Source organism: Tenrec ecaudatus, chromosome 10 (genome assembly GCF_050624435.1).
Source record: "Tenrec ecaudatus isolate mTenEca1 chromosome 10, mTenEca1.hap1, whole genome shotgun sequence".
Classification (NCBI taxonomy): domain Eukaryota; kingdom Metazoa; phylum Chordata; class Mammalia; order Afrosoricida; family Tenrecidae; genus Tenrec; species Tenrec ecaudatus.
Window position 1 is genome coordinate 34,348,127 of NC_134539.1, and position 21,523 is coordinate 34,369,649.

A 21,523-nucleotide genomic window follows, 5' to 3' on the forward strand; every position below is an offset into this window, starting at 1 on the left:
TCAGCTAATTGATGCTGTTATCCCACTGGGAGGTCAGGAAATCAAGGTCCAGGGAAAGAAAGTGGCTCCCCCCACTGCCATCCATAGCCCGCAACGGGCAGAGCGGAGACTGGAATCCTGAGCTGGAATGGTCAGCTCCCATGCCCTGTGCGCTGCACGGATGAACAACTACTAACATAAATGTGTTTCAGATGAAATGCCGGGCTTCTCTTTGTGATGTTTGGAACACGTGAGTGCTGTTGTGATGCCCATTTACCAAAGGAGGACACTGAGGCTCCACCACCAGGGGAAGTGATTTGCTCAAAGTGCAGAGCCAGCCCCCAGCCCCAGGGCTACCGCCCAGAGCTGTGAACAGAAGGCAGTCTATTCTACCTGAGATCAGGTCTTATAGTTTGTAGAGCTAAGAGCAGAGAAGAAGCTTTTGTACACATTTCTAACTTGATCTGAGTCCAGGGAAGAGGCCAAAGATGAGGGTGCTCTCCCACTGTCCAGTGGGATTTCCATTTCTAGACTATGGGGATCCTTTCCTGGTTCATTAAAACCTACAGACCAATCTGAAGTACAGTCCCTTGGGCTATCACTAGCTGGAGGCAGGAGGCGCTGCCTTTGACTCCACAGTCTAGGAAACCCCTGGAAATGGTAGTAATTGCCGGAGGAGATGCCGGCTGCTTTCCCAGGAGCAGACCCAGCGCATTGTGCCTACAGGCCTGGCAGGAGTAGAGGCTTCTTCTCGTGTTCAGTTTGATTTTAGATCCTCCTTGGGAGACCCAGAAGCAGAAATCGTTAACTTCTCTTTTCCCTTCACCAGAAGCGCCTCAAAATAGATTTATGCAAATAACACAACCTGTTCTACAGTCAGGCGTGGAGAACAGAGGAAGAGCGAGCCCAGGTCACTTGGTGTTTGAAGCAGCCAACATCCCATGTAGCCAAGCTTCATCATGCACCGCACAGGAGCGGTGCCATCTTTTGTGAATGCGCCGGGCTCAAAAGACCCAGGTTCTAGTCCTGGCTGGCACGCTGAGAAGCCAAGGGACTCTGAGTAGCTATTAAGCCCCTCTGAGCTTCAGTCTTCTCACTTAACAAGAAGTCAGTCATCCGTCTATAACGGTCTGTAAAGATGAAGTTTCTTTTTAAACAGTCTGGGACAAGGTGTTCTGCTGAACTTCGTGTGAAACGATTCCTCGGGACCACAGAAAAGAATTTTTTTTTTTGCTTTTCTATTGTTGTAAGGTATATATACATTAATATATATATATGTCTTTTTATATAGATGTCTATATTTCACAACATTTGCCACACCAGGTTTTTCAATGTCAGGTTTTAAGTGTCACCATTTTAGTGATACTATTTATGTTAAGAATATACCTCTAGCTACTCCAAGGTTAACGCTTCTGGCTCTGTGATCTGAAATAGTGGACGCCACACGGTTTTCATTGCTATGTGACTTGGAAAAGTGATCGCCACAGGTGCACTCTCGGTCACGAACCTTCCCCCTGGAAGCCGTCCCCGGCAGTCCACACACCAGCTGAATAGAACCGGCTGCTCCCACTCACTCCCATGGTACCCGTGCACCTTATTTCACTTAATCTCAGTAGTTTGCAAACCTCCCTCAGTTACATTCTCCCATTTGGCTGAGAAGTCCTTGGGGAGGGGATGGGAGGTGGGGCTGGAATTTTGTCCTGCCGTCTTTATAACATCAGTCTTCAAGGCCAGGGTCTGCATAGCAGGAGCATAGCAAACACTTGTTTCATCGAGGACTAAATGAAATTTGATTTCATGGCAAGGAGGAGTCCTAGCTTACCTTTATTCCAAGAGGTAGCTGTGACAGTCAATGGTGTCAGGGGACTCAGTGGACACCTGGTCTGTGCCTCTCAGTCCACAAAAGGGAAACTGAGGCTCGGTGAGGTGAAAGGGCTTTCACAGTCCCCTGAGTTCAAGACAGCGCAGGAGCTATCAGCCAGGCCACCCTGCTTGCCTAAGCCAACTGGGAGTTCAACTTTTGGGATAAAGAAGGAGCGCTGATGGTACGGACACGGCGCACAATCCCAGGTGGGATTAAGTAGAACTGACAGGGGCTGGTGTGACCAGACTATCATCGACTTAGTGGAATGGTCACCTTCTGATAGCAGAGTACCTCTCCCTCCACTGACCAGTTGTGAGTTACCTCAAGTGGGTATTAATGTACCTGACTAGACACCTGTGATTTTCATCTAGGGATCTTTGACAGGAAGGAAGAGCCGCTTCTGAACTCTTGATCAGTCTGAATTCTGACTCCCACCCTCACCATTCATAGCCACTCCCAGAGTTGACTGGTGAGCTGCAGAACCCCCCCAGGCAGCCCTGGGCAGTCCGAGATGGAAGCACGAGCCAGAGAAAGAAAGTTTGGGAAGTTGTGCCACCTCTTCACTCAAGGCTGCAAGTGCACAAAGACTTGTGGAAGGGCTGGTAGACAGGGAAAAAACACATTCAAAACTACTTACTGACTAATGATGCAGAAAATGTTATGAATAAGTATCCCTTTCTTGATTTATTACTTTAATTATCTGACATTCTATAGACCCCCATTAGTGGATTTTTTTTTGGCTTAGATTTCAATTTTCTGTCTCATGGTGAAAGCTATTTATCATAATAATCAGTAAAATTCAAAACCTTTTAGCAGTATTTATAAAATTCATTTACCAGGTTCAGCCCTTGGAGAATGACAAAGAAGGCGCATTAGGACGTGTGCCGAAGTGTTTTATGCAGAATTATCTGTCCATAAGAATGATTAAAAGTTCTTTAGAATATTTGGAGCCCATTAGATTTTTAAATTTTTTTTCTTAAGTTCTTCTTACCTATGCTGTGACTGGAGGCAGGGACGGGCTGGTTGGGAGGCTGCTGAACTTTTGTCCGGATGATCCTGTGGGCAGTTGGGGAGAGAAAACAAATGGCTGTTTACCATCAGGCATTCCAGAAAGGAGAAGAAAATCCACGGACACTCCCGAGAGAAGAGACTCAACCAGCTTTGTAAACGCCCAGAAGACCCGCACCCAAGCTGGGCAGAGGGTGGCAGCAGGCAATCATGGTGGTGGGCAGCCATGAAGACAGGGTGGGAGTGAGAAGGGTGGGAAGAAGGATGGGTGCATCCCAACCCAGCCCCCATCTACCTAGGGCGACTTTACTCACTCTCCGGCCCTCAACCCTTGAGTGTCTCTTCTGCAGAAAGAAGAGGGTGCCCTCCTGTCACAAATGGACATCCCTTTCTCCCCTGTCGTTCTAACTCCTCAGGGGACCCGGTGAATGACTCTGGGGAGTTTCTTCCCTTCCCTGAACCTCAGGTCCCATCTATGCATGGAGGGGCTGTCCAAGACAACCCCTCTGACCCCTGGCAGCTAGGACCCTCGGTTTTCTCTGCCAAAGAGAATTCACAGAAGGATTAACACACCCCCACCCACAAAGAGATTCCTAAAGGTGGGGGTGCAAGTATTCTCTGAGACTAGGAAGGGGACAATGCTGTTCGGAGAGGACTGGCTTGCTAAGAACAAGTCGACCTTGTACAAAACCCCATCGAAAGGCAAGGGGTTAGGTATGTCCGCAACTGTATTTCTAAAGACCTGGCTACCAGTTTTAATGTGAACTTGAAGGTGACCTTGGGCAAGTTCAAAATATTCTGGACCTGAGAAAGGTGGAACAGATCTTCAGTAAGCGCCCTCCTTTTGCCACCTGGAAGTGCTGGTGGCCTTCTGCAAAGCCTTGGGCGCTGGGCAGCCTGGTTTGTAGGCATGTGGTCTCCACAAGAGACCAGGCTGGTGTGCCTGAGACTAGCAGAATGAGGCCAATCCAAAAATCCTTTTGGAGGTCTGTAAGACAGCTCCTGCCCTGGCAGTTTGGGAGAAGGGTGGCAATATGATGTTCAGCTTCTTTGGAAAGAATCTGTTCCAGCCTTGAGCTCATCTTTTGTGAATATTTATTCGTTTTCTCTAGCCTGAAAAGTGGGATGTGCTCACTGTAGACCACTGAGAACACGGAAGATGTCTAAAAGCAGCTTCTGTTGTTTTTCCTGTGTTCCAACGTCCCTGTACGTCTATAGAGATGCCCATTTTTCTCCCAACAAAATCAGAACAAACCCACGAATCCTGTTCTGCATCCTGCTCTTTTGACTCAACATTGTAGAAGTTTTTATATATTTCACACCATTCCTGGACGCCTGTTTCAAAGCTACCCTGGGCCTCCACCTCCAGCTTGGCCACATGTAAATAAAGGGCAGGTGCTGCTCCTTCATCTTGTTGAGATGTGGCCCGTGGAGTCCAGGCCACTTGAGCTCAGCAAAAGGCCTTATTGTGTGTGTGTGTGTGTGTGTGTGTGTGTGAAGTATGTGTCTGTACACATATGTATATGTAAAGAGACATGGCTGTATATGTAAAGAGACATGACTAGATATGTGACTATAGGGATATATATGATATAAATATAGTTTATCTATTATGGTTTTAGGATAGAGATGAGGCTTCTCTACTCCCATAAAGAGTTGCAGTCTTGGAAACCCACAGGGGCAGTTCTACCCTGTCCTATAGGGTCTCTATGGGTCAGAATCAACTCAATGGCAGTGGTTTTGGTGTGAGATATTATTGTTTACCTATATTAATATATATGGCAAAAGAACTCATAACTACTTCTCATTCAAGTTCCAAATAAAGTCCTAATTGATCAAAACATTGTCTGGGCCTTCAATTCGGATATGAACAAAGCAAAGAAAATTACGTTTCCCCTGTGTTCTTTGTAAGATGTCCCTAAGGCACCATCAGTTAGTAACAATCACCGAGAAACATCCGCAACGAGGTGACGAAATGCACAGACTCCAGAACTACGCCGGTTCGAATCACAGACATGCAATCTACCAGCCGCATGACTCAGGTAAACTAGTTAACTTCTGTGCGCCTCACTTCCTCCACCTGCAAAATCAGGCTAAGGACTCACTCCTGAAAGGCTGGCCACTGGAGCCCCCCACAGGGACCGCTGAAGGCAGCACGGGGGCTGGGCACCTGGAAGACCACCTCCTTGAAGGGCGCCAGCCCGGGGAGCACACGTCTACCCGGCACGCGGTCCACGGCGCTGACGAGGTCGGAACTAATTAAACTCTAAAGACAGGGCTCAATAAGTGTTCGCTGTGCTTATTTTTAGTGGTGGTTTTATAAAGATTAACGACCAACTTCAATCTTCAAAGGTTAATATTGTCCACATTTGCCTGAAGCACAGGGAGGGGTTTCCTTGGGAGCCCAGGGAGCTGGGGACGGGAAGGCGGTCACATTGTACCTGTTTGTATGGCAGAGTGGGAGGGGGGAGGCTTTACAAAGGGGCCCGGAATCTTATCCCTGAGCATAAGAGATTGTGTTCAGCTACTCTAAGCAGCCGCCACATAAGAACAGAGAGCCATATTGATTAAAGGGCTCCTTGCTAAAAACTCCATCTATGAAGTATAAAGTTTTTTATTTGGGTTTAAAATCCACTTAGAATCTGAGGCTTAAAATGCAGGGATTTGGGTGTTATAAGTATTTGCTGGGAATCTCATTTTTCTCCTCTTCTTCTGTGACATGGAAATGTGCGAAGAGCTGGTCTTTTGAAAGATTGTCTCACCTGGCTGGACTGAGGACTACAAGGTCGGCAGTTCAAACACACCAGTGGTTCTAAGGGAGAGAGGTGAGGCTACCTGCTCTGGTAAAAATTTTGGGGCTCAGAAACTAGATGTAGGTTGCTAGCAGTCAGAATTGACTCAATGGCAGTGGTTTGGGCTTTGTGTTCTCCCTACAAAACACAAATTACGCCGAGTGATGAAATACATACCCATGCCTATGGGATTGAGCAAATGGCTATGGGGCTGAAAGAGGCCTGGGCCACAAGCTGTAGTAAGAATCTGAAATCCAGGGCTCGATTGAGCTAGTCTGGGAGAAAGTCCATAGATGGGGTCGGAGATGAAGACAGGGAAAAGTGAGAGGAGACAGGTGTACCATCTCAACAGGGTTACAGCCCAAGTGAGGATGAAGAGCAGAACTCACCAACCACCAGTCCAGGCCACACCCAGCCCTGAACACATTTTGTTTGACCCTCGTGGTAGACTTATCTGTATTTGAATTTGCCGCCAACAATTTTAAGTTGGAACCTCTTACATAAAGCGCCTGGGGTTCTAGCATCTCTTAAAAAAACACAACACCCAGCATGACTGGTTGCATCTTCCCCACCGACAACAACCAGCTACCTTTCCAAAGCGCGCATGTGGCCCCGTCGTCTTTGGGGGTCCCCTCGCCTTTTGCACTCAGATTTAGAACCATGGGACTGGAAGAGATCAAAAACAATCCCATCCCACCTACAGTCCGGGCCCGCTCTTCACCACCCCAGACTCCAAGAGCCTGCGCAGTATCCCAGCACACACAGCATGGAGGAACTGGTTCCTCCACGTCAGTCACGGGAGAGTGGAGATGACCCCGTTGGCCACCAAAATCGCTACAAATCCAGTCCCCACTCCCTCTCAGAGCAGAGTGAGAAGTGGCCACTACTGGAGGCAGCAGGGCTGGAAGAGGGAGCTGTTGCCCCTCACACAGTGACAACGCCAAGGGATGTACATAGAAGCTGCATGTCTTTGATGCCCTGGTGGTGGGTTGGTGCAGGCTTTCTTGGTGGGGGATCCCTGGAAGATCCTGCACTTTGAGTATCTGCAGTACAGTGGGGGTTGGCCAGATGAGTCAGAGGGAAGCGCAAGAGAAGAGTACAGGAAAGGGCAGCTCTCTGCCACGGCTCCCAGGAGGGCCTGCAGGAAGACAGCAAGCATGCAGGTCCAGCAGGGCACCAGAGCGGCTGTTTGCCATCCTCCAGTGTGTCGCCCGCCCGGCAGAGTGCTGCAGGGCAGTGAGGAAGAAGAGCCAACCCTCCTCTTCCCAGGTGACCTGGGCTCTACACAAATCACAATTCCTCTGCCCCTCCTTCTCCGGAGGGCCCCCATTTCCACCAGGAGTTTCAAAGGGGTGTTCTGTTCGCTCTGGCCCCCAGCCGAGAATAGGCCTTTTCCACCCCAAGGTGGACTAAGCCAGAATCTACATTTTAACAAGATAAAAGGCTTCTCTAAAAATAAAATAAAAACATTCATCTCTCTCCATCTGAGTCGCCTAGGAAATGGGTAGGAATCCCCTGGGGTCTTGTTAAAATGTAGATTCTGATTCAGTATCTGTGGGGCGAGAAGGAAAGTTCACAGCAAGAGGTCAAACCAAACTGAACTGGCTTCTACACCTGTCACAAGGTAAAGTCAAGCCTCGCGTACAGGTGTAAAGGCCTCTTAGCAGCATGGTTGGTTGGGCCCCAGCTAAGGACTAGGCACCCTGGCAGCCCTGAGGCCCACCCATGGACTAGCGCTGTCAGCTGCCCAATGCCATCCGGGCACACAGCAGCATCAGTGATGAAAGGTTTCCCAGCGCCACTCATTCCAGAAGCCGCCCATTTCTGTAATCACTGTGTTACTTGCTAAGTTTCTCTCAAGTGGCTACCTTTAAAAAAAATACTTGTTATTGTAAATTAGGTGGGGGTTACATTTCAGATCACCACTTTTGTATCCAACAACTTATCAAATCTCCTGAGACAAATCGCTAACTTTTAACTTCGATCAATGTTTTGCATTTCCATCAATTTCCGTTCCCTGCTATTAAAGGAATTGGCGGAGGCAGGGAGCAGGGAAAGGGGCAGAGTACATTCATAAAGTTAACAAATGAAATTATTTGGGGGCCTAGTTATAGTCTCTACAGCACACGAAAATAAACTCATCACAAAACCATGTCTGCCTTGTATCACAGAAGACATAAACCATAGCCCAGCCAATGAGTTCCACTTATCCTGCGAGTCGTGTTCGAACTGAAAATCATCTCCAGTTTGCAAGAAAGGAAGAGTTCATCTACACACACATATGTCCAGACCAACACACATGCTTGGAGGGCGTCAAAGAAATTCATAGTAAATGGAACTAAAAGAGAAGGGAGAGGAGCTGAGACCAGGGGCTCAAGTAGAAAGAAAATGTTTTGAAAATGATGATAGCAACAAATGTACAAGTGTGCTTGACACAATGGATGGATGGATGGATGGATGGATGGATGGATGGATGGATGGATGGATGGTGATAAGAGTTGCACAAGTCCCCAGTAAACTGATTTTTTTTAAAGAGAGAGTGAAGGAAAATATCCCACACACTTTTTGAAGGTCCCTGGCTGCCTACGCGCATACAAGTCCTTGTTTCTTCTCTTCAAGAAGGAGAGCAAGCAGCCTGGCAAATGCGGCGCTCCAGGGCCTGGCAGCTTGCAGCTGGAGCCGGAAAGCAATTGTCCCTTTACCAGGACTGGACTCCTGAGACGGCCACGCCCACAACCTCTCCCCATTGCGCGGCCTGCTTCATGCATTGACTTATCTGATGGCTCCAAATGGGCACTTGCGTTTGTGACCCCCTAGGCCAGCTCAAGGCATCTTGCACACCACTGGCCCCATGTGCAAGAATGCTCCACTCCAAGAAAAAGAGAGTCAAAGACTCTAGACACACACACACACACACACACACACACACACACACACACACCCCACCCCCACCCCCACCCCGCCTGCCCCTGGGTGGGGCTGGGCTTCCTGCAGCAAGCTCTCGCCAACTGCTCAGTTCAGAGCACAGTGGTCCTGTCTCCCTCCACGTCTGTGCTTTGGTCCATGTTAGGTGCCATCCAGGTGGCTTGGCCTCCCAGCAACGTGACGTACGGCAGAGCAAAATCTTGCTGGGGCCGACCTCGCCATTGGTGCTAAGTTTAGGCCCCTTGTTGCAGTCACAGAGTCAATCCATCTCCCTGAGGGTTTCTCTCTCTTCTCAAGACCCTCTACTTTCCACAGGGAAGATGGTAAAGAGGCCTTTGGATGCAGACCTGCCCAAGGCGACCTGTCCTTCGGAGACTGGGGATGCAAGGTGTGGCTTGTCCCTTTGTGCCACAGAAACCCTGCAAGGAACCACACACGGGTTCCCAGGGCCTAGTGGATGATGGGGGTTCCGGAAAATCCAGGAAAAGAAAGGAGCGCTAGCCCCAAAGGCACAGTCACTGCTCCCTCCTCGGCAATGATCCTGCCGCTTGCTCAGGCTGAGGCCCCAGAGGAACAGAGACCACAGGCTCCCTGTCTGACTCCTCTCCATCCTCTCAGTGCCTTGCCTGAGGTTGGGGTTTCTGTACAGGGCCCACACCGGCACATGGTGATTCTGTACAGATATCGTTTCAAAAGGAAGACCGTCAGGGCCGCTGGGGACCACAGCACCAGTCTCCTCTGACCATCCTCCTTCTGTAAGGGGTGAGGGAGCCCTGGGCCCAGACAGGCTGTGCCCTGACACGGGTGGGGCATGATCTTGGAAAAGGAGGATCGCTCGCATTGTCCGTCCGCTGGCTTCTCTTCTTGGTGAGGTGTAGAGAGCCATCCTTTCAGTTCTTCTCAGCAGCTTCACCCCTGACTGTGGGGCTCACTGGAGGGGAGGCTCTCTGCCTGCATCAGCAAACATCCCGAAGGCCCTGAGAGTGCACCAGGCGCACGGGTGCGGCATTGGGTTACAAGTTGCGCTGAGAACCAAACCGTGCTGTCTGAAACCACCAGCTGCTCTGGGGTAGAAAGATGAAGCTTTCTGCTCCCCTAAAGAGCTGCCGTCTCAGAAACCCACAGGGGGGCAGTTCTAGCCTGCCTCTAGAGTCACCATGGATCAGAATTGACACCTGGCAGTGAGTGGGAGGGAGTGCTCCCTTAGGCAGATCCTGGGTCCTGCTGGAGAGGAGAAGGAGCCGCTGGGCCTCCCAGGAGAATCTCAAGCCTGGTACCCGGGGCAGGTTCTTTCTCCCTACTGGTGAGTGTCAAGGAGGTTGGGTAGAGGGCAGTCCCCTCACTCAGAGCATCTTCTCATCCTCAGTATCAATCACGCCTGGAGCTCACAGATTGGCATCAGCATCACCTCTGGGAGTCCTGGGCTCTCACAGAGGGAAAGAGCCCACCAGGGTCACACTTGGAATCCACAGCCGAGCTGGGCAGTTGCCTCATCTCCCAATCCAAGTGCAGGCCCTGTTCCCCACACTCATAAATTCAACCTCTGCCCAGACTAGCAGCCGGGAGGCTCTTCCCAGGAGGCCCTACGGTGCATCAGCGGGTAGACTTTGAACGTGGGCTTTCAGGACAGTGATGTTGGTGGCAGCCTAATCAAGACAATTCTCTGTAAAGCCTCCCACCACGCAGAGAGGAGGGGAAGGGAGGAATGGACTGAGCATCCCTCTTCGGTAGCCCCCCCTCCCCCAGGCCTTGGTTAAAGGGAAAGGCGGATGTTTCAAGGAACACACCTATAGAGCCTCCAGAAGTCCACCACCACCACGACCAGCACCAGACCCCAGCTCCTTACCTGTTGATGGAGCTGACGCTGGGCACCGTGTCATTGTCACACACCCGCTCTGCCAGCAGCCGGTCCCGGATCTCCCAGGCAAACATTGTGGGGTTTTGGCGTTTATACTCGGCGATTTTTTCCACCACTTTGGGTGTGGCAACCTTTGGCTTGGATCCTCCAATTACCCCAGGCTTGATGCTCCCCGTCTCATAATACCTAGGACCCCAACAGAAAGAGAAAGGAGCTTAACCTTGAGGACCCAGCAAAATAGATGTTCGACGCCAAAAAAAATAGCAGCCTGCTCTAGCCAGGGAATGCCCAAGGCTGTGCTGTCCTTCGGCAGCAGCCACTAACCCTGGGTGGCTCTTGAGCATTTGAAATGTGTCTAGTCTGAATGGAGATATGCTACAAATATAAAAGACACACCAGATTTTAAAGACATCCTACCCAAAAGAGAGTGTAATCATCTTGTTAATCACCTTTTCATGTTTGGTTATATAGTAAAGTGATAATATTTTGGACATAGCTCAATGTATAGACCATTAAAATGAATTTAACTTGTTCCTTGCTTTCTTATGCACTACTAGAAAAATTGAAAATCATATACTTGGTCCACATTACAGTTGTATTGGACAGCACTGGTCGGGGTGGTACGCATTCCCACTGGCCTGTCCCGCTTCTGTTTTGCAGCTCATGGGAAACATTCAAGTTATTTTTATTCCCACCACCATTCTAAAGCACACATGTGTGTTGAAGAAGTGCATGTGTGAGTGAACAAATGAACACATCCCCATCTATGGATGGAAACCCGAGACCCATCAAGGTTCAAATGGCTTGTCCAGAGGCACCTAAAACCAAGTGGTCAGGTCAGGCCTGCAGCCAGCCTCCTGAGCCAAAGCACTCCCACCAAATTGGCCCATTCCTTTGAATTGCCGGCTCTCTCTCCGGCCCCTCCAACGGATTAGTCCAGGAACACGAAACTGTCCCCTACAATGCCACTGATCTCCTAGCACGCAGAACAATGACCCTGGGGTAAAGTTAATGGGCACCTTGGGTTCCACAATTAACTGGAAATTACTCAAAACCCAAGCAATCTCACACACACACCCCAACCACAAGTCATGGCAGCTCTTCCTGCCGTTCCTCCAGGGCCTCCCCTGAGTAAATCCTGTTTCCAAGGACATTTCCATGCTATCAGCTCTTCCTCGTTAACGCAAATAGGATGTCAGGGTTTTACAGTCAAACGGGACCAGGGAGAAGAGTGTCATGAAAGATCATTTCAGGGGAAAATTGCCTGCCTGCCTTTCTGGCCGGAGCCCTAGCGACCTCTCTCTGCAACCGCTACAGGGCACTTCTGGTCTTCCACTTCCAAGGAGCTTGCAGTGTAACAATAATAACAACAACAAAAAAAGGTCTGTGTGTTTGTTTCCTGGAAAGGGCTTTTTTTTTTTTTTAATGGCATTGTTGAAACCTAACAGGAGTTTCTAATAGGTAGCTTAAGGAGGTGATTTTCCCTGGGAACTGGTGGGAAATCTCACTGAAGACTGATGATCATTCACATTTAAAGACAGGTTAAAAGTTCTCAGTCATTAAGTCTGACTGGGGCCAAGCTGGTGAACATTCTTAATGCAAATGAAATTATTTATGATGAGTGATGTGGGGGGGTGGAAATTGTTTTTTAATTGGGAAGAGAGACATTTACAGATTCTGATCACAAGGCAAAATCTGATCTGTTCTATTACTCATAGTCACAAATATATATTAAATCCAAGAAAACATTGTCTGCTAGAAGTCTGGAAAAGTACCTAAATCAACACAAAGATCCTCCAATTATTCTTTCAGGTTTACTATAGGAAACAACGGTTTCCCGATGGAGCAACGGTTAAACACTTGACTGCTGACCGAAAGGTGGGGAGGAAGTTCAAGCCCATCATAGGTTCCAAAGGAGAAGTCTGTTTCTGTAAAGCTTCCAGGCTTGGAAACCCTGTGGGGCCAGTTCTCCTCTGTCCTGTTGGGTCTCTGTGAATTAAAGTTGACTCAACAACGCACGCCAAGTACTCTAAAGTTTACCGAGCCCTTTCTCCAATTATCTTGATCCTCACACCAATCCCTCCAGACGAACGAGCAGGGTTTGATCAAAGGAAAACCAATAACTCCAAAGACTCCGGGCCTCGCCCAACACCATTCCGGAAATTAGAGGCAGCCCAGCTCTCACACGTGCGGCTCTTTCTGCTAAAACAAACTGCTGCTTTTTAAAAGAACGGTGATGCCTAACAATTGTAGAGGGATTTACCATTCAGCAGGTGCTCTTGTGGCCTTGTTGAGTGTAAGCACTGGACTGCTACCCACAAGGTCAGCAGTTCAAAACCACCAGCTGCTCAACAGGAGAAAGGCGAGGCTGTCTGCTCCCATACTGATGTGTAGCCTCAGAAATGATAGGTAGGGCTTGCTGCTCCAGTCAGAACTGACTTGATGGCAGTGGGTTACTGTTGTGCAGGTATTTTCACATGCATCTTTTCATTCACTCACTCAATCACCTGTGTCTGTTGAGGCAAACACAGTCTCGGGGCTGGGGTTACAGCCACACAACTGACCCATGCTGGGTACGCAAAATCACAAATTAAGTTGGATTGCGATATTCACAAAGCAAGTCAGAGGTCAGCAGGATGACCCCTCCCTGTGTACCCAGCTGGTGGGCAGTCATGGCTGGTGCTGTCAGCCCACCCCACCTGCTCAGAGCCAACGCTGTGGCCTTGACATGAGGGTGTCTCTGTCTTCCCTTTGACTGACCCAGAGGCCAGGCACCTAGAAGACACCAGGCACCTGAAACTCTAACCCCCTAACCCCAACTGGCAACTGGGTGAAGTGACGAGTCAGACTTGAAAACCACCCTTTCACCTCAGCACAGCAGCCACCCCGCCCACGGCTCACAGACGAAAGACAAGCAGCAGTCCTCACGACTCAGTGTGGCTCTGTTACCGAGTCCAGGGTGATGGGTGCCCATCAGGGGCCCTGACACTAACTCGCTGTGTGACTCTGGCCTCAATGACCCCATGTGTGTGATAGGAGAGGCTCTGCCCTGTCTGCCTCGCAGAGCTGTTACCAAGGCAAAAATCTAGACCGGTGAAGAAAGGCTTTCGAGACATAAGAGAAAGAGCACGTGTTGCAGATTAAAGTCCCCTGAGTGCTTATTACTGCCCTATAAAAAGCCGCCCATTCCAAATGTCCCGAACCCTCCCAGCCCGGCTCCAGTGAAAAAAAGACAACAGTCAGGCTTTCTGGGTGGATTTAACTCGGCCTCATATGCCACCAAGCTGGGACACCCAGGCCCCTCAGCAGCCCTGAGCAACGCAGCCTGAATGCCCACGCTCCTGGCAGATCGCCCACCTTCCTGAGATGGCGGGGGTCCCTTGCTGGCCCCAGGGACTCAGCCTGCCAGCCCTCTGGAACCCACAGCCACCAGCCCCCCACATGCTCGCTACAATTTGTCACCTCATACGCACCCATCAAATTCTTCAGAGACTCGTGCGTGCGCACACACACACACACACACACACACACACACACACACACACACACCCCACACACATAGGAAGAGTGGGTCTAACAACCCCAGTTCAGAAATTCCCAGTCACACCATTTTAGGGCTGAACTTGTTTCTTAAAAGGCAGTTCTAATTAGAATGACATTTTGTCCACTGTGGTTCTTAGTTATGAAAATAATGAGCTATGAAATTCCAATTTATTGTTGACAACTTAAACGGCCAGGCACCAGAGCGGCACACAACTTCCGAGTGCCACTCTACCTAGTGACAAATCTATTCTGGGCCTAGGGATCCCAGGGAAGCAGCAGGTTGGGCTTGAAAGAGACGTGTCCCCCGGGCAGCCTCCTCGGGCTCTCTGGAGGGCTCTAGGCGGCACCAGCCTTGAGGACCCGGCATCCGGACAGACACTCCTCAGAGAAGGGCTTAGGAAGATTTCAGATGTCGGCAAGAGGTTGGCTCGGCAAAGATGTCTCCGCAAAAACAAAGGAATGGCCTCTCTTCTCTCTTGCTCTTCCTCGGTACAGTGAGGAGGCTTCACCAAAGCGATAGGAAGACCCAGCTGACTCCAGAAGTCTGATGCTCAGGCAGTCTGAAACAGTTTTTCTCTCTCTCCCTTTCCCTCTGTCTCTCCTCTCTTTCTGGGCTCTCTCCTCCCTTTCCGTCTCTCTGTCTCTTTCTGCTTCTCTGTCCTCTCCTCGCATTCTCTTTTCTCTTTCTTTGTTTTCTTTTTTCCCATTTCCCTTGTCTCTGCTTCTCTCTTATCTCTGTGTTGACATCTTTTCGCTCCTTCTTCTAATAAGACCACCTGGCTGGGGTCCATTTCTTTGCTGACCAAGAGCGCAGCGGCATCCTCTGAGGCTGAGGCTGAGGCTGAGCAGGGGACTGAGCAATAGGCACCGGGTGCCTGAGCCCTAGCCCCGTAACAACCTCCCTTGGCCTCAAGTAAGACTCCTCAAGATGATCAGAAACTGTCTCTCCCTCCGCCTGAGCAGATTTCTTAAAAGCCAGCAGATGGAAGGAAAGAGCCAGGAAAAAGTCTCCGTGTTGCTGATATATTTCAAAAATATAGCATTTTCTGTTCAAGCATCTGCTCTGGGACCAGACAAACGCTGCGTTCTGGCCCAGAGCGAGCAACTGAGAGCATACATACTGGCTAGACCCGAGCGGACTCCTGGCTTGCCTGGGAGCAAGAGAACAACAGCACCTGCCCAGAAACAAACCTGGGGCTCTGTTTTGGAGGTTTGGTCTGACACAAATGCCCTGAGGCCAAAGTCCTTTAGGCTTAGCCCACCCTGAGTAATGACTGGCCAGATGGCCTCTCTTGCATCTGCTTCCTCCTCTCAAAGCATGCTTCCCTGGCTTGTGCTGGACTCAACAGTGGGAAACCAGCCAGAGCGCTAAAAGGCTGGCCAGCCCTCGGGGGACAATCGTGGGGAGTGTTTTGCTAGCAACAAATCATAGGGTCAAGTAGTGGCAACTTTCAAATGTCAGATTTGAGAGTTGTGTTTGTTTGGGGGTCATGTTTTGGGGTTTCTTTTCTCTCTCGCTCTCCTCTCGAATTTAATACATACTTAGGAAGCCTGTCACTACAATGGAAACAGAACAGATAGGGGGGGCGGCTGGGGCGGAGAGGTGGGGGACGGCTGCCCAGTCCTCACCAAACTGAAAGTGTCAGCTGATGGATACAAATGGAACATGGTTCTGAACACATTACAATGGCGCACCACCCTCTGGTTGAGGGAGTTTACAACCTGTAGCTTTTCCGCTCGCCCTGCTCAAGCCCTGGGCAGGGGAAGGGCCACCTCTTATTCTTGGATTGTTCAGACTCCGACACCAGCGTTTTAGAAGCATGTTGTGTCCCCGCTGCCTGCATCACCCCTTTCCATATGCCACTCGGGACAGGGTCCTCTGAGGGTCCTGGGAGTTGAAAGGCCTTGGGAGGGCTTCGCAGACTCTAAAGGGATATCTTTGTGGAGCCAAGCGCCTGTGTGTGTCCCTCTCTGACCCTGGCGCTTTGGGCAGCCGCTGAGTCATGTTTGAAGTCTTTTAAAAAAATCATCATCATCATCATCATGCCAAGCCTGTGGCTCCGGCCTTTACCTGCCGAGGATTTTGCTGACACAGCCATGGCTGACCCGAAGCTGCCTGGAGATGTCGCACGGCCTGACTCCTTGATGAGCAAGTTCCACTATCCTTTGGCGGACTACGTCGGGGAGCGGCCGTCCGTTCACAAAAACCCCCCCAAGCTGATTCACTCCTCCATGTCCTGAAACAGATGGGAAACAAAAGGCGAGGGGAACTCGGGTTAGAAGCAGTCATAGATGGACGGTGTCACCGCGAGCACCCAGAACCCCACCGAGCAGAAATGGCAGGCAGGCTGGCTGTCCAGCGCCTGGGTCAGAGTGCGCAGGCGCCGGGCGCCAACCCCGCCAGACTGCGTTTGAGGACTCATGGTAGCTTTTGCCATTGCGAGCCGGTCAACTAAGCTGTTGGGATGGCCAGCACCCCCTGCCTCGATTTCCTTTAGTCGATCACCTTCCCCTGGTAACGGCTGGGGCTTTCTTTTAACCGCGGACTGTCCGAGGACCCCAGTCTCTAACTAAAGGGACCCCCACGTAGTTCTTAGTGCTGTGTGGAGGTGTGACTACGATTTTGGGGAGGCGGTGATCAGAGTTTAAACATGCTGCATGTAAAGGGATGGAGCAGGCCAAAGCAATGAAGTTCTTTTCCTCCTAACAAATGTCTTCAAAGGTAACAAGGACGATTCTTGTACACCTAGATTCGGAGCGGGGCCGGGGACAGGAAACACTTTTGATCAATAATCTGACTCCACAGCTGAGGACTTTTTTTCCCCTAAGCTTCTCCAGAGCACTGAGACAAAATCCCAATTCCTGCATGAGGGAAAACCCCATCTTTCGAGAAGGGTGAGGCTGATGAGCAAACTTGGCCACTGTGCCCATTTCCAGCACTCAAAAGGAACGAGCCGGAGGACCTGCCACCCCCCACACCTTCTACTCCACAGCATTGTCACAAAGAAGTTTCCCCGGAAGGATGGCATGTTCTGATGAGGACAAGCCGTTGTGAATTGGGGAAGGAGAGAGATAAAGAAGAGAGAGGCCTGTGAGCCACAGATTTGACCAGGGCCCTGGGCCGAGTTTTGAGTGAAGGGGCTTTCAGAAAGTATTCCCTCCACCCAACACACTCCCTCTCCCTCTATCTAGCTTCAGGGGCAAGAGAATGGGGGTCCGAGGAAAGGAAGAACCAAACCAGTGGACACACTGGTGGAGTGGAGCAAGGCCGCTGGCCTGGTAGCTATTAACGTGTCCCCTGCCATCTGACACTGCGGAGGGCTAGAGCCAAAGGCCAAGCATTGATCAATGAATGCTGCAGGCAGCTCAGTGGCCAAGATAGGGGACACCTCCTCCTAAATTTGGACTTGGCTAGAACTGGACTACACAAGGAAGTACACATCCATACACACACTCTCTAAGTCTAAACATAAAATAGCCCCCCAGCTGCTATCCTGGAAAGAGAGGGAGCAAAAACATCCGGAACATAACCGGTTTCCTAAAAACTGCCAAAGCAGCTCAGGGAATTGTCCAAGGAGAGTCCGTTTAAATATTTCTCCAAATGTCCAAGCCCAGGCTTATTTCAAAGGAAAAGCACAAATGTCACCGTGCACCACAATACTTGGTTGCAATTCCAGCCTGCATTTCTCTCTGATTTTCAAAATGCGCTTTAATTGGCCGGGATCGTTCTCAAACGCACCAGATCTAAGAAAAAGGAGACCCACCCCAAATTGAATTTTGCAGGTCATCCTGCAATTGCGTCACTCACCTTTAACACAGAGATTGCAGCCACCCTGCCCAAGGACCCTAAGAAAGCTTTGTTCCGGAGCTGGGAACACCTAATGCAAAGCATTGCTCAGATCTTTCGGGAAAGGGGTAGAGATGAATGGGGGAAAGTCCATTCAAAATTGATGGGAGTCCTCCTACGAAGACATAGAGAAGGGAAAGGAAGCTGGAAACACCCAGCTCCAAGGTGACCTGGGAGCCCAGGCACTGTGGCCCATGTGCCAAAGCCTGCTTTCCTCCCTACTGACAAGAGACACTTTCTGTCCAAACACAGCAACAGCCTTCAAAGGACCTCAATCCAACAACAGTGCAGCAGGAGAGCAAGAGCATTTTAGGCTTTTGGAGCCATTGTGTGTTCTAGGAAACATCGTATACCATCAAAGGCTGGGTCAGGAACGGTTTTCCAGAGTCCGATCCCTATGTCCATAGCTGACAGCAGACCCAAGATGAGCTGGGAGCCCTCAACGTCCTGGAACGGTCCCCCATCCATTTGGCCCAACCAAGCCCAGTCACATCCTACCTAAGAGTACACTTCTGAGGATGACGAGGAGCCTGGCAATTGTGGCCTGAGAAGACACTGCCTCCCACTTAACTCTGAGACTGGAAGAAATGAAGTTCGAAACATCAGAGAGGGCAGACAACAGGGAATAGAAAAGAGGGAGAGAGACCAAAGGACATGCTGGCCAGTGTGTGAAGGGTGGAAGGGGTGGGCACTAAATAACCAGGGTAGCAAGTGGAGAGGGGTCCACAAGTCAGCCAGGCAGAGGAAAAAGAATGGAGAAGTCAGGCCAGGCCAAGACAGCTTGCTATGGTGCTCAGTGAGAGGCTGGGGGAGAAGATGGAGGAAGCCTAGTAAGAGGGTGTCCGGAGGACAGGGGGCTTCTGTGGAGGAGGGCCCAGACTTCCTGCGGACTCATCCCATGGGGAAAGGATGGTGGAAAGCATACAGACTCCCTACACTTTTTTAGACACAAGTACAATTTACAGAGATGAAAACAAATCAGCAGAGGCCAGGAAACTGACACTCAAACAGGAGGGAGTCTCAGCCCCAGCCCTACTCCTACAGGGCAGACAAGGGGAAGGAGGAGTGAGGGGTGGGGTGGGGGGAAGAGGGTGGAACTGCAGCTGTCCTGAAGGCCTTTCTGGGAAGGTGGACATCCACCAGTGCTCCTCAGGCCACAATAAGGACACACTGCTCACTGAGGGATTCTTCCCACACCCCCAAAGACCATGGCTGGGCAGTTTTGAAGGAACATCTTTGCTGACCTAGCTGCAGACTAAACTCCAGGACTCAAAGGGGCAGTGAAATTTCTCCTTGATGAGCTAACGAAGGAAGGAAGAAGGGGCACACGGAGACACACACACAAACAGGAACACAGAAAAAGAGCAGCGCCGAAATCTCCCTTAATGGACTCTCTAATGGACAGACAGGGGTGGGCACACATGGACAGGCCGGCCAGGGTTGAAGATAGGATTGAACTAACCACGCAGTCATCTGGGTTGTGGAATCAGAATCCTTCCCCAAACCTCTCCATGAATCTTTCAAGGTGTGTGGGAATGTCACCCGCCATCAGAAAGCTCCAACTTTGCCCTTGAGAATGGTTCGGTCTTTTTGTTTCTCCGACCTCAGTATCTTATTCTGTAACATGGGTGCAGACTCAGGAATGCTCAGGTAGCAGACTGACTAGGAATGTGATTTTAAGGGATAATAACACCTAGGAAAGAGAGCAGCTGCCCAGCGTGTGGTGGTGGTTGGGTTACAGGAGACCAGTGTGCTGATAAAAAGAAATAAAGGGTGGGGGCAGGGGAACTCAAGCCGAGGGTCTGGCAGTGCCTGCCCCTCCTCCTTTCCACCACTTCACACAGAAACTGGGGAGAGGGGGGGAACATGAGGGGGAGAAACTGGCCAGAGTAAAAGAAAGAAGATGAGGAGTGGGGCTGGGTCTGAGGCCCTACTACCTGGAGATCTCCCAGGATCTCCTGCAGAAGACTGCGATGCCAGCAGGTCACCCCCCCCAGTGTGGGCCTACAGTGTGCTAGTGGACAGCAACGGGCTTCAGCACAGAGTCAGGTCGAAAGGAGCTGACAGGGTTGCATCAGCTCAGAAAGCTGGCTTGGCTGGGGCCCAGCCCCCACTGTGCAGCCGGGGATATTGAAAATGGGAGGAGGGAGCGCTTCCCAGGGAAGAGAACAGATGAAGGCCTGGCCGAGGAGGGACAGGCACCCGGCACTGGCGGCAGACTAACCCGCCCCTGGAAGGAGCTGCTACCTCGCTGCTGGTGCACGGCCAGCCGGGAGACCACCAGGTTTGTGGCGGTCTTCCCCTGAGCCGGGACACTGTCTCTGGGCAGCCCGGCTCTGCGCAGAAGTAGGCAGTGAGGGCCCTTCTCTTACCAGCCTCGAGGAGGGCAGCGAGGGAGCTTTCCTTACCCAGCTTACTCCCTGATCGCTCCTGGGCTGAGCCACGGGATTTGCTCACCTCGAAGATTATTGCCCCCAACTCGATCGTTTGGGGGGCTCAAGTCTGTGAAATCAGAGACTCCCAGAACGGAGCTTCAGCCTGCGGAGAAGGCAGAAGGTGGCGAAGGGCGCGGAGGTCACCACAAACTGAAAACCGTTTTGGCCCTAAATGGTGAGCAATCGTTTCGGCTGAGAATGGAGCGAGCAGCTGCTACGTCCAAATCTCCCCGCGGCTCGAGTGGAATTCCTCGGTTTCCGGAAATTGACACAAAGGGAAAGTGACCGGCCCGCAGCCTAGACTAGCCTGCCTCCGGCTACCAGGCCTTTCAGCCCTCCGGGGCCGGGCGCACGCCGACATGCTCGCCCCGGGAAGCCGGCCTTCTCTCCAGCCGGGTCTCTACTGTCTTTGTTAAACATGGGACCTGCGCGGACGAAGCTGGATCCCGGCTCTCTTTGGGGCACCTGGCTTGAGGAGGGCCTGAAACACAGCCGCAATTCCCTGACCTCCGGCAGCGGAGACCCAGCACGGCACCCAGCTGAATGCCGCCAAAGCCTGGCGCCTCGCTCTGGTCGGGCTCTGGAGGATTCAGAAGGGAAATGCGATTTGTTCCACTTGGAATTTCCTTGAAATCTCCGAATCTAATCCAGCGTGAACTCACCGTGAGAGGAGCGCTCATCTCACAGGAGACTGTGCTAATGGGCAAACTGGCAGGACCTCTGCGGGTCGAGTGGCCAGGCGCAGAATGACCCTTGCTTACATTTTCGGGGTCTTTCAGGTGGGACGACTGTGTGGTGACTAATGGACATCTTTTCTTTTTTTTTCCCTTTCTTTTCCTTTTTTTTTTTAAAGGGGGAGAAACCACCACGAGGAAAGGCGGGGGTCCTTCAGAGAAGGACCCAGTGAGGTCAGTAAGGGTCCTTTCTCGATGTGGACTGGCCCACTCCTGGACACTCAGTTCTGGGACTGATACTTCGTTGATATTTCAAATCCCCCTCAACTCCAAAACATCTGCAGAGCCCCAGACCTTGCTTAACCACCAACCTCGTCCTGCACACAGAAGAGCGCACAGACACAGGTCCAGGCCCCATTTTCCAGGTCAGCCCCAGTCTTGGTCAAGCCTGAGACTGAGAAGGGTTGGGGTGTGGGGCACCCACCGTGTGGGACTCACACTGACCTCTCCCTACAACTTCATGCCCTTCAACTGGCCCAGCCAGGAACGTTCTTGGGGTCCAAATCGGGATCTCCTGGACACTCTTGAGATGTCGCCT

The 21,523-nt window shown here is 51.0% G+C and overlaps 1 protein-coding gene across 1 annotated transcript in view; it reads right to left on the reverse strand.

Moving 5' to 3' along the window:
• The window catches only part of PAX5 (paired box 5), a 180,450-nt gene extending 169,950 nt beyond the window's left edge, over positions 1 to 10,500 (reverse strand). The window contains exons 1-2 of the mRNA XM_075558980.1: positions 10,415 to 10,500; positions 2,835 to 2,899 (exon numbers count right to left, since the gene is read on the reverse strand). Of these exons, the coding sequence (XP_075415095.1) occupies positions 2,835 to 2,899; positions 10,415 to 10,500 (151 nt within the window). The remainder of the gene's footprint in view (positions 1 to 2,834; positions 2,900 to 10,414) is intronic.
• Positions 10,501 to 21,523: the final 11,023 nt, after the last annotated feature.